The sequence below is a fragment of the Platalea leucorodia genome, assembly GCF_965183815.1.
Source record: "Platalea leucorodia genome assembly, chromosome: 2".
NCBI classification, from domain to species: Eukaryota; Metazoa; Chordata; class Aves; order Pelecaniformes; family Threskiornithidae; genus Platalea; species Platalea leucorodia.
In genome coordinates, this window is record NC_138824.1 from 2,810,855 (window position 1) to 2,824,344 (window position 13,490).

The 13,490-nt window shown below is 52.0% G+C and overlaps 1 protein-coding gene across 1 annotated transcript in view; it reads right to left on the reverse strand.

Annotated features, from left to right (window-relative positions):
* The window catches only part of MAP6 (microtubule associated protein 6), a gene marked incomplete at both ends in the record, with an annotated part of 45,544 nt that extends 43,153 nt beyond the window's left edge, over nt 1-2,391 (reverse strand). Inside the window, one exon of the mRNA XM_082333847.1 lies at nt 1,673-2,391. Within this exon, the coding sequence (XP_082189973.1) occupies nt 1,673-2,391 (719 nt within the window). The remainder of the gene's footprint in view (nt 1-1,672) is intronic.
* Between the last annotated feature and the right edge of the window lie 11,099 nt (nt 2,392-13,490).

Below are 13,490 nucleotides of genomic sequence, written 5' to 3' on the forward strand. Positions count from 1 at the left end.
AATTTGCTGGAGCAGACAGGAGGGATGGTACCTGGAGGGATGGGAGGGTGAGCAATCTGCCTTTCAATATGCAAGTAAATAAGCCTAATTATCCTTTGCTCTAGTGGAAGAGAGCAACACAACAGCTCTCCAGCTCTAGGGCAGCGTTCTGCTTTAGTCCTGCCATCACTGACAGGAGCCCAGACCTTGGAAGATGACCAGACAAAAAGCTGAGTCAAAAATCACGGCTGGCCAAAGCAGACGAAAGGACTGTGCCACTTCTGGAAAACCCTTTCCCCACACCCTCCAAAAACCCCCTGGCCATTTTCTCACGTCTGAGCCGACCACCGCCAGCTGCACCCGAGCCCACGGCATCGCTCGCATCCCCAGCAAGAGCCAGAGCTGACGCCGACCCGCAGCAAAAATCAAAATCTCACTGCTTGAGCTGTTTCCCACCCAGGGGCATGGGAAAGGAGCTGACTGCCAGCTCTGCCACGCCACACGGTCACCGGTGGGACAGGGGAGACAAATCCCAGCTTCATTTTAAATCTGCATGAATTTACTACCTGTTTGATGGCAGGGTGTCACCTCTAAATCTCCCTAGGGGAAGAAAATCAATCATCCAAAGGCATAAACACGGTGGCATTCACATGGCCACGGGAAGAAGCAAAAAAGGCTGCGATTACACTTTTGTCACAACAAACCCCAGCTTTGCTCTCTGCCACCTCCGCCCCGGCCTCGGCGGCAGTGGGCTCTGCCAAAGAAAGCTCTGGAAAACACAATCGCAGCAAACCTTCCTTGCAAACGTACATGCAAGGGCAGCCACCCCATCACTTTTGTTTTGCATTCCCAACACATCCAACCCCTTCAACCGGAGAGAAATAACAACAGCGTCTCGCGGCAAGGAGTTTCGCGCTCCGAATCCCAAATGGGGTCTCTCTTCCCGGGGTGAAATAAGGGCACCCCTTTCTAGTCCGGGGTGGGGGCCGGAGGGATGCGCACCGCGTTAAACATGGCAGCATCCCAAGGCTGCCCCACCCAAGCGGCCTAGGATGCGCGTCACCCGCATCCCGCCGCGTCCCCGGGACGCTTTGTCTCGGGGATGCTGCCGGCCTGGGATGCTGCGTGGGACCCTTCCGCGCGTGGGGTACCCCGCTCGTGCGTGGGACCCCCGGGATGCAGCGATGTGGCGCGGGATGCAGCGATGCGGCGCGGGATGCTGGTCCTTCGGGTTCGTTGCATCGCGGGTGGGTTTCTGGGCTGCCAGGGATGTGCTTGGGAAGGACCGGCGGCGACTCGCACATCCCAGGGAAGCGACCCAAACCTCCTCCTGCCCAAAGCAGGGCGGTGGGTGTCTCTGAATTTTGGGATGCGGGGTGGGGGACGGACGGCGGGCACCCAAACCTGCTCCAAACCCACCCGGCAAAACGGACCCCGTGGACTCACCACCTTCACAGCACCTACCCACGCTCCATCAACGACACCCAGAGAGACGGGGAATTTTAAGGACCCCCCCTCCCCGGGCAGGAGATCAGCAAAACATCCCTCCCTAAAGGTTTTAACGCCGCAGTCACCCAGCTCCCAGGGTGGGATGTCCCTCCCGGGGATGGGCAAGGCGGGGACCGGGGAAGGGCTGGCGAGGAGCCGGCGGGTTGGGGTGGCGATGGGGGGTCTGGGGGTGGGGGGGTCTTACCTATAGGATGAGCTGACCCCCGCCGCCACCTCCTCCTTGATCTGCCTGTTGAGAGCATCGGCGGCCGCCCGGCCCCTGCCCGCGTCCGGCGGCTGCCCGCCCGCCTCCTCCGCCTTCTTCCTCCCCTTCTCTCTCCCATCCCCGGCTCGCACCGCTCTGGGATGCTCATCCTCCGCCTCGGGGTCTTCCTCCTTTTTCTCAGAACCGGGAAGAACCTTCCGTCGCTTCTCCTGAGCTGGTTTCTCCGGAGAACCGCGGTCCAAAGCGAGGACGGGGGAAGGTCCCGGTTTGGGGATCCAGGGATGATCACCCCGCTTGGGGATGGGCCAGGCACGGAAATCCTTCTGGTACTGCGTCTCCTTCTCGAAGGGTGTATCCGAGGGCTGGTACTCGCTTTTGGGCTTGCAGCTCGGCTCCGGTCGCTGCACCTTCCAGGGTTTATAGTCGTGTCGCATCACCGAATCGGCCGGGGGCGAAGCGTGCGGGGCCGGGCCGGGCCGGGTCGGACCGGGAGCCGGTTCCCCGCCGCCCCCCGCCGCCTCCCCGCCGGGCTGGGTCTCGATGGGGGCGGCGGGGCGCGGGGGAAGCGCGGGGGCGGTGGGATGCTCGGTGGCCTCCGAATACTTGGTGAAAACCAGCGGGACGGCGATGTCCGCCTTATCCAGCTGGTTCCAGAAACGGGCGATGCAGCAGGCGCGGGTGATGCAGGGCCACGCCATGGCGGCCCCGCGCAAGGAGCGCGCCCGCTCCGCGCCGCGTCCGCACCCGCGGCCCCGCGCAGGGAGGGAGGGGACGGCGCAGCCCCGCCCCGCCCTGCGCCCGAGGGGGCGGGGCCTCGAGGGGGCGGGGCTTGCGAGGCACGCCCAGGCATGCTTGCACACGCGTGCACAGTCACGCACCCGCACGCACGCGTGCAAGGCACGCCCGTGCATGCATGCACACGCGTGCACAGTCACGCACCTGCACGCACACAAGTATACACACATGCAAGACCTGCCCATGCATGCATGCACAGGCATGCGCGCGCATGCACACGCACGTGCAAGGCACGCCCGTGCATGCATGCACACGCGTGCACAGTCACGCACCTGCACGCACACAAGTATACACACATGCAAGACCTGCCCATGCATGCATGCACAGGCATGCGCGCGCATGCACACGCACGTGCAAGGCACGCCCATGCATGCATGCACACGCGTGCACAGTCACACACCTGCACGCACACGTGCAAGGCACGCCCATGCACGTATACACACGCATGCGGTCACACACCTGCATTCACATACGCACACGCACACGCAAGACCTGCCCATGCATGCATGCACAGGTATGCGCGCGCATGCACACGCACGTGCAAGGCACACCCATGCATGCATGCACACGCGTGCACAGTCACACACCTGCACACATACAAGCACACACACATCAAGGCACGCCCATGCATGTATGCACATGCGTGCACAGTCACACACCTGCACACACACAAGCACACACACATGCAAGGCACGCCCATGCATGCATGCACATGCGTGCACAGTCACACACCTGCACACACACAAGCACACACACATGCAAGGCACGCCCATGCATGCATGCACACGCATGCACAGTCACACACCTGCACGCACACAAGCATACACACATGCAAGACCTACCCATGCATGCGTGCGCACGCATGCATGCCCACATGCGCACATGCAAGGCATGCCCATGCCTGCGTGCACACACGTGCACAGTCACACACCCACACGCACATGTGCAAGGCATGCCCATGCATGTACGCACACACGTGCGCAGTCACACACATGCGCACACACATGCAAGACCCTCCCATGCATGCATGCACACACATGCACAGTCACACACATGTGCCCACACGCAGATATGCACACACATGCACACACATGTACAATTGCATACATGCACCGACAGGCACAGAGATACGTGCACACGCATGCACAAACATGCACATATACAAGCACGCACAGATGCCTGCAGACATAGACGTGTGCATATAAACGCATGCCAGCACACGTGAACACATGTGTCCACACACATATACATGCACACATATTCACACACATGCACACTCAGTGTGCACATACCCCTGCACATGGCTATGCACACATGCCTGCACACATACCTGCACAAACATGCATGTATGTCGTCACACACATGCCTGCACATATATATGCAATACACCTGCAAAGGCATATGTGAAGAGACACATGTGCATGCACATACATGCACCTGCACACACCTGCACACACGTGCATACACATGAATGCAAACACACATACAAGACATGTCTGCGTGCACACACCTGCAGTGTATATGTGCCCACGCACACACGTGCAGTCCCACAGGTACACACACCACACATCTGCGCACAGACACATGCACATGCAAGAACACACGTGCACAAACTTACGTTCACACACGCATGCACTCACATAAGTGTACATGCATATGCACACACAGATATGCACACATATGTATGCACGCACATGAATGCACACACATATGTGCGCATGCAAACACATGCATGTACACTCACACCTGTACCCGCATGCACAAATGCATGCACGTGGAGAATCGTAAAAATGCACCCACATGCACACACGTGCACACAGATACACAAATGCATACACGTATGCAAGCACACTTGCACACAGATGCATGCGTGCAGACATTCACACAGACATAAATATGAACACATGCGCACACACGAACACGCACAACTGGACATGGCTATCCACGCGCATGGGTGCACACACAGAGCTGCACTCACACAGATGCACACATGCATACACAAACACATGCACATGCATATATGCACATGCATATGCATGCATCTGCGTGCACACACACCCGTGCACGCACCTGTGCACACGCACACGCATGCACACACATGCGCACATATATGTCCAATCACACATGCAAATGTGCATATGCAAGCACACACACATGTCCAATCACACATGCACACACATGCACACAAATGTGCATATGCGCGCACAGACATGCATGCTGCAAACATGCCTACGAAGACATGAACGTATGCACAGATGCACACGCATGCACATACATGCTCCCACGCACGTGCATACACGCACACACAAGACGTGCGCGCACACGGACACGTACGCACACGTGCACAGTCACACACGTCGTGACGGGTGCACTCGACCCCCGAGCCGTGGCCGGGCCAAGGACTCCTCCGGTTCCGATCCCTTCTCCGGGATCCCTCCAAGGAGCGGAGCGGCACGGAGAGCATCGGTGCACGTGAGCTTGCAACACCGATCGTGCGACTGACGTGAAGAGCAGGTGGCTTTGCCAAGGCTCATTCATCAAGGAACAAAGAAAATTGTGGGTACAAGAGCCTCGCGCATGCCTTTCCCATCGCATGCAGTTTGCCTACGAGCCAACCGCTTCATCCCATAAATATCACGGCCCGAGCGAGCCGGCTTTGAGCTCCCCTGCTCGGCAGCGTGGCGGTGATGTCCCCTGGAGCTGGGGCACCTCTCAAGGCAGCTCCTGCAGGCAGAGAGACCTTCCACCAACAGCAGATCTTCGGCAAGCGCCCGATATCGCGCATAACCTTGTAGTATGGTAACTTTGCTTTTGTCTTGGTGACTTTGATTGCATGCTGCATTGACGCTAATGAAACATGACATAAATTTTGCATAGGTAATCCCTTAGACATAAACCGTTGTCCGAGTCTGAGACTAAACTTTGTAAAATTCCATCGAATTTACTGAACCCTGTCAAATTTTTATTTTACCTCAATAAAACATATTGCTGCTTCTCTCTTTTGAGCGAGGTGCATTCCGCTTTCGCGACAAATTGGCAGGATCCTAAATCAGGATTCGCGACACATACGCACATCCATATGCACAAATGGGGGCACACGTGCATGCAAACGTATGCACGCAAGTGCACACACATGCAAATGTGCGCACACATGTGCATGCACATGCATGCACAGAGAACTGCATGCATATACACCCATGCATGGGCATTCACCTGCACACACATATTCATGCACACACATGTGCACACATGTGCACACTAATATGTTCACGCATGCAGGCACTCACAGACACATTTGCACACACATTTGCACACACATGCAAACAGGAGCACACGCAGGCACACTGACACATTCACGTGTACACAAGCACACACACATGTGCAACGGATGCGTGCATACAGAGACATACATGTGCACACACAGACATCCTTGTGCACGCACACACGCATGCACACACATACCTGCATACAGATGTGCCCTCAGATACACATATGCACACAGACACATGCATACACGTACTTGCACATAGATGGACACGCGTGCACAGATACTTGCACATGCATATATGCACACACCTGCGCACATGTCCATTCTTGCATGCGCATTTATGCCTACATAGATACACGCATGCATGCAGATATTTGCACACACATATATGTGCACATACACACTTGTGTGCACAGATAGACATATACACGCACAGACATGCAGGTGTGCAAGCACCTGTGTGCACACAGACCTAGACACCTATACACCCGTGCACACACCCGTGCACAAACACGAACAGAGATCTTTACGGATAAAGCCAAACACACGCACGCGTGCACACTTCAATATTTTATTTTGGCTGGGGTTTTTCGTGTTTCATTGCAGGCTTGCAGCTGCAAAACCAACCCAACCCCCCCCAACCCACTTTTGCGGTAAGGCCCGCCGGCGGCTGCCTCCTAATGCTCATTCCCAGGGTGGGTTCACACCCCAATCCCACCTCGTTCTCCACTTCCCAACCTCCTTCCCAGCCTTGCCTCCACCTTCTCCATCCCTCCATCCCCCCCTCTCTACCCGCACCTTTCTCTTCATTCTCTTTCTCTATCGCTGAACCCAATAAAGTCCATTTTCAGCCCAATTGCATCCACCTCCTGCTCTAACCGCATGAAGAAGACCCCAGACTTGAAGCTCTCAGGTCTTTATCAGCATGGCTGCACTGCCAGCGTTTCCACCGGGAGCATAACTCCAATAAACCCAGTCATCCCAGTGCCTCCGAAATCCGTGCGCTCAAATACTGAATTAAAATGAGAAGAAACAATTCCCACCAGGCAGCGACCGCAGCTGCTGGGAGCGCAGTGAAAAGCAGGATTACTCCTGCCGCGATTGTTTCTTTAATCCAACGTTTTGCATCCTTTTATTGACTCTTGGGCCCTGAGGTTTTTTTTTTTTCCGCTTGTCTTTGCCTTGATTTGCTTAATTTCTTTCTTACCTGCAGGTAAATTGTGGAAACCCATTTTACAGATGGGATTGGAGCCCTCGCTGACAGGGATGGCTGAATGAAAGAGCTGCCTTTGGGAAAAAAACATAAATCACAACTAGAGGTGTCTACACACAGGCATTGCTTTGTCCACAAGGATTATATCGTCCCTGCTATTGCATCCAGTGCAATTAAAAGGGGTGATTATAATTAAAGATTTAGGAAGCTCCTCGTATCTCCCAGGTTGGGACGAAGCCATGGTTTTCTGGGGCTTCAATGCACCATGTATTGCTCTTGTCAGTATGGTGCATGCTCCTTTGCACCCATGGTAGATGTGCTAATCTCTGTTTTGGCTGATTTTTTACCTTTAAAACCAGTATTATAAAGGCACATGGCTCTTGCTGCATTGCACTTTCCTTTTGCAGAAGATAAAACCGTCGGCTCATCCAGGTCGTGCCGCAAAGATGGGAGAGCCGTCCCAAAACTGCTGCTGTCAGCCCCCAGCCCTGTGTTTCCACGCATGCTGCTTTCCACACAGGATGATGGCAAATGGCTCTTTGCATCCGATGGACTGTGGTATTTTAAAAAAAAATATCTGGGAACAGCAACCAGGAAAACCGGGAAAACATCACCCTACGATGGTGACCCAAGGCCTGCGAGGAAGACGTGCAATCAAAAGATTGCAACAGGATCAAGCTTGTCGGCTGTTGAATCTCAAGGATGTCCTTAATTTTAAATACCGTCTGTAATTTCATTTATCTCAAAGCTGCCACAGTAATTTTTGAGGGTGTAAAACCCATCTTGGTCTGAGATCTGATGCCCACGGAGGCCTCGCGCGTGCTTGGGTGCTTCCTGCAGAAAACATTTTGAATTGCATCCGCGTTGCTGTTTTGGAGTTTGTTGCGCTAAGAGCTATTAGAGTAATTAATTGCCCTAAGTATAACGGGGAGGCAGTATATTAGTGTGTTCCTGGTGCATGCAAGCCCATGCAAACCCATTGCAACAGCTCCCATTTTGGAGCTAAGGGGTGTCCCAGCTCTGCATCCAGCACCGCCTTCACACCAGGGGTTGCACAGCACCTTGCACCCATTTGGGGACCAGGGATTTGCGCGTGCACGAAGCCGTTTTGAACCTTTCTCTGAGCTTCCCTCATCTGCAACGAGCCTGGGCTCGTCTCACACAGAAACGCTCGGTCATGCACTTCCCATCTTTTTTATTTTGTAAGAAAAGACACGGGCAGAACTGCTCCGTGAGGTTTTGCAGCGTCAGGAGACTCTTCGCTGCTCTGCAGATACCAAGCAGACCTGGACGGAGTTAGAAGCTGCAGGATGAAAAAAATTGCTTAGCGTCTCCTGCAGTGAAATATATAGTTATATATAAATCCTGAAGCATGGCTGCTCATTCACTTTCAGGAATCAGCTATGGAAATAATTTAATCGCTTACGTCAAGTAAAATCCATTAGCTCTAATCAGCCGAATTGATTTGCTGGCTGCAAACCTCTCTCAGAGACGACGAGAGTTAAATAAATAAAAATGCCCCTGTGTTTAAATTACAGCTACTGTGGCAGAAAGCAGGAATAGCTTTCTTCTTCTCCAGGCTCTTCTGGGAAAAAGCCATGGCTGAGCGTGACGCCACACGGTGGGACGTTGGTCTTGGGGATGGCCAAGGACATGGGTGTCACTCAGCATTGGACCGTGCCAGTCTGGGGCTCCATCCTGCCCAAAAGTTTACAGAAGTTCTTTGCTGTGAGGGTGGTGAGGCGCTGGCACAGGTTGCCCAGAGAAGCTGTGGATGCCCCATCCCTGGAAGTGTTCAAGGCCAGGTTGGATGGGGCTTTGAGCAACCTGGTCTAGTGGAAGATGTCCCTGCCCGTGGTAGGGGGTTGGACTCAATGATCTTTAAGGTCCCTTCCAACCCAAACCATTCTGTGATTCTACGATATGATGCTAAGGGCGCCATGGTGGGGTGCAAACCAGAACAAGCCCGATATTTTGCAGCACCCAAAACCAGCATTGACTTTGGGTAGACCCCAGGCAGTGGTTCCTGGTCCCATTCACGCTGGGATCCACTGGCATGGAGGAATAGCTCCAAGCATCCCCTGTGCAATGATAACAGGGATATTTTGGGAGCTGATTAATAGGGGATCTGGTGAATTTTTTTCTCCTGGCACCCTCAGATGAAGCCAGAATGCCTTTCAGTCGTACTTAAGCTACTGGAGACCATCCTGGGGCAGGTTTGATAGCCTCTCCTGCATTTTGTCATGGTGTGAAGAGCACACTCACCAGCTAGACAATGCCGGCAGATGCTGCCACTGTAAGGGCTTGCCCAGATTTATGGTTTTCTCTGCTGAACCTGACGATGAAGAGGGATCAGCTTGTTTTCTCGGATCACCAGCTGACATTTCATCATGTGCTGTCTGTACAGGTTTCCCCTCCCCTCCCTGTACACACATATCCACCAATTTTTGTAGAAAATAATGTTACAGCATTGTAGGAACAGTGTGGCAAAGCTCAGTGCAAGACCTTATAGGAGGTGAGGGTGGTTTTATTTAGGAAAAAACCCTATACAGTGGTAACCATCTCAAAGGGAGGCACCTGGCTCCTGGCTAATCACCGACCTCCCTGCAAATGTGAGAGGAAGGGGATGGCAGCTCATCCCGTTGCTCACAGATCACCAATAAGAGCTGTAATTAAGTGAAAATTAAAAAAAAAAAAAAAAAATCTTAACAAGGTGTGGCTGATAAAAGCCCCATATCTCCTTAGGAGCCTTTCTTCTCCATTATAGAGGGACCCTGGGCATCAGCTTCATGGGCTAAAGGTAGGTGAGACTCCAGCTCCAAAGCTAGATGTGGACCACACCTGGAGACCCCCCAGTGAAGTGTGTTTGACTCCCCACTACCCCAGTTAGATGTAGGAAAGCTCTATTTACCTATATTTATCCTCAACGGCACTGCTGCCTCTATGTCCGCGCCATGGCAGGGTTGACCCAGGCACTCACGCAGCTTTGCAGGCACCGTCTTTGCACCAATGATGCTTGTCTGAATTGCTCCTGTCCCCAACATATATCACCAGGGTCAAGGGAACATGACAACACTGTGGGTGGCAACTTACAGGGGATTTTTAGTGGCTTCTCACATCTTAAATCATTTTATAATCACACACAACTGCTGGGAATGAGGAGCTGCCTGGGGTGTTCTTGTTTTCCTTGTCAACTTTGTTTATGATTCATATATGTTGGGAGGGTGCTTCAAAGCTAAATGGGATGGGAGCCAAAGAAAATCCATATCAGAGTGCTGCATAAAGAGAATAACTCAAATGCATAAAAAGAAGAATTCGACTGATAATTCAAGTGCTCAAAAGGACATGAAACTCTGTAACAAAAATCACTGGTGTAACACAGCCAGATCTCAGAAGAAGTGATTTTGTAACAGGTAGAAGAGGGAGTAAAATCTGAAAGTCTGTATTTTGAAAGAATTTGCATTAAAAAAATAGCAGCAGGCAGAAGTGGGCTTCTCTCGCACCTATGCTCTTACCCAGAGCTGGGGATGGACAAAGATGGAGCTTGGTGCAATGGTATCACATAGGTTTGGTGTGATGGGAAGATCCCCAGCAAGGAGGACCTCCCAGGGGGATCCACTTACTGCTGGTGGAGTGATGGGCCAGGGAGGAATGGGACTCAGAGAAACCACTGGACAACTACCAAAAAGATACCTTCAGTTTCCTTCTGATAATTTTTGCCCACTGGAGGGGAAATCAGGTTGGTGGGAAGCTCTAGGAGTACATATGAATGACTGAGAGGCTTTAGAGGAAAAAAGAGTTATCTATGATGAGAAAAGAGGAGCAGTGATCTGGAGGGAGCTTCTAGCTCATCCGCTGGGGCACTAAGTCCCATAGGGTCTACGTGTCGTGGGGCTTCAACAAGGGACTGACCAAGGAGCCATGACCGGCTTCTCCTGGCAGGGCAAAGCAGGACAGCTACGCCGTGTTCTGGCTTCCCCCACATGTCACTGCGTTGCCCCTTGCATGTGTCCCTTCAGGTCCTCCGCGTTTGGCTTTCTCAGCCCTGATCCTGGAGAGTGGTCAGGTCTCCATGTGCAACCTGCTCCACTCGTGAAGTCTCGTGGGCACGCCCCACGGTGCTGACTTGCAAAGCTTGGTGACTTGCAAAGCCTACAGCTTGGTGAGTCAGGGCTTTATGGGTTCCTCCTCGTACTCAGAGATGGACATTGATCAACTGAGTCGCAAGGGCCGCTGATAAAGGGATTACAGAGGATGACCTATTGAGGGATTAAAGGAACTTAATGTTCCCAGACTAAATGCAATCCACAGGAGATCGGATAAATGACTATAAATACCTGAGAAGGAAAAAGCCAAGGAGAATGTAGTTGGAGGTATATTGTGGGCCACGTGTGTGTGAGTTCCTGAGTATGTTAGGAAATAAGGAAAAATGGTGAGAAGCTTATAAAAAATGAAGAAAAATGAGGTTTAAAATCAGCAAAATTTCCCACGAGGTGCTAAGGTGGGACTTGTAGGGATTACTGGTGATCAGTGCTGGGTGGTCCCAGAGGTCCCTGCTCTGACTGCAGTCACAGCTCAGTGATGATCTCTTTCTGATGCTCCCAAGCAGAGCATCCATCCTGGCCTTCCCACAACTGAAATCCGAGTCAGCAAAGAGAACATGAGAAGGAAAATGTAAAAATGACCAGAGAAGCATGCAGCTGCAGGAGGAATTAATAGGCCTTTTGGTGGGTAGGTCCTGCCATGGAAAGGTTCATCTAAGGGCCAGTGAAGTTTTCTCCATCATTATAGTTGCTCAAATAGCAAATCATCACCCATGTCCTGACAAGGAGAGGCTGAATGACTTGCTGGAAGTTTTATACAGAAAGCCAGGGAATAAATCTGTATCTTCTCATTTCCCAGTAGAAATACTCCCCACGCCATGTAATCATCTCCCTCATTGTGATACTGAAGGACAGACATGATGTAAGGTTATACCCATAGCATGGCTCCTTTCTAGAAGAAGGACGCTGCAAGGTGTGGTGGTCCCCCACAGATGCAGCAGGACAACTCTTCACATCTCTGTTTGCAGCCCAGACCCATGTGAGGTCACTCTAAAGCTAAAGTCCTTCTTCCTATTTTGATCTGATGGGTTTTATACCAGCCTAGCTCCACCACGAGGTTGTTTTTTTGGTTTTGGTTATATTTCCAGTCCTCAAAGATGATCCCATAGCTATTAAGAGTTGTGAAGGATGTTCCAACAGTAGGAAGACCCTTTAGTGAGGATGGGGTTGACCGTGATGAGACCAGGACCTACCTTCAAAGCATTGCCAGAGCTGATGGATGCACAATCACTTACACGGGTATCAGGACGTAGGCTGCAGAAATCAGGGCTCAGTGTTTGGGCATGTCACCTACTGCTTAGCTAGTTTAGTACTTCAGAGACACAACTCTGCTCTTCCCTAAAACAAGCCACAGATTTTTTTTATCTACACACAGCAAGAATCTGCATCTCTCTCGGCTCCTTCTGACTGTCTGGAAATCTCTGATCCCTCTCTAATTTAAGCAGATTTCAAAGCCCTCCATAAGTAGGTATTTTTTTCTCTCCTGATTTAAGAAAGTAGAAAGACAAGGAGCAAATGACATATCCTCACCAGAGCAGGACATAAATATTTATTATCCAGCTGAGCCTTGGTCAGCTCTTCCAAGGAGCCAACTCGTTCATAACAAATCCAGAACCTGGGGCTTTTCTTGTCATAATAAGCCACAAACAAAGAACTGGGGCTCTTTGCAACACAACTGCTTGGAGAACCAGTGGTACAACTGTTCCAGGGCTTAGCTTGAAACTTCTGGGATGCTTCCCACATGTCTGGGTGTCCCCAGGGCTCAGGTGTGACCCTTTGCACTAGCAAAGACCAAAAGACCTTGCTGCCATGGCAAGGACAAGACTGCAGGATGGAAACCACCTCCCCAAAACACCATCTGTGGACCAGGGATTTCCCTGCAAGGACTTTCCCCTCCTTGGTCCCCCCACGCACCTCCCCAACCATGCCAGGGGTTGCACAGCCCGGGAAGACCAGGAGCCTTGGACCTGCAGCTCTCAACGCAGTGTTTTGGAAATTGCTGGTGGTTTCTCACCAGGAAACATCTTGTCTCCAGGCAACAGAGCCGAAGGAGTTAAAAGCCTCCTTTGCTTTCTGAGAGCAGACAGGGTCCCGACATTTGCAGCAGAAGACAAAGGATGGGGAGAGATGCAAGTGAGATCTAAGCCTGTTTCAGCTCAATTAAAGCAACCGGTGTCTTTAGAAAAAGAGCCCTTGGGGTCTCTGGAAAATGGAGCCTAACAGATGTAAATTCCTCATAGCCCGGCATCTTCCTAGGGCCTGACAAGAGGAGGGATTATTTTTCAGCTAACACCTCTGATGTGCTTTTGCCAAGGGTTGTTTTTAGTTTTGTTCCGTAGTTCTTGGCGGCGGTGAGCTTGGGGATTTGAAATGCCCCTTAAACAAGCAAGCGACGCCTTTGTATGCGCGCCGGTGCTT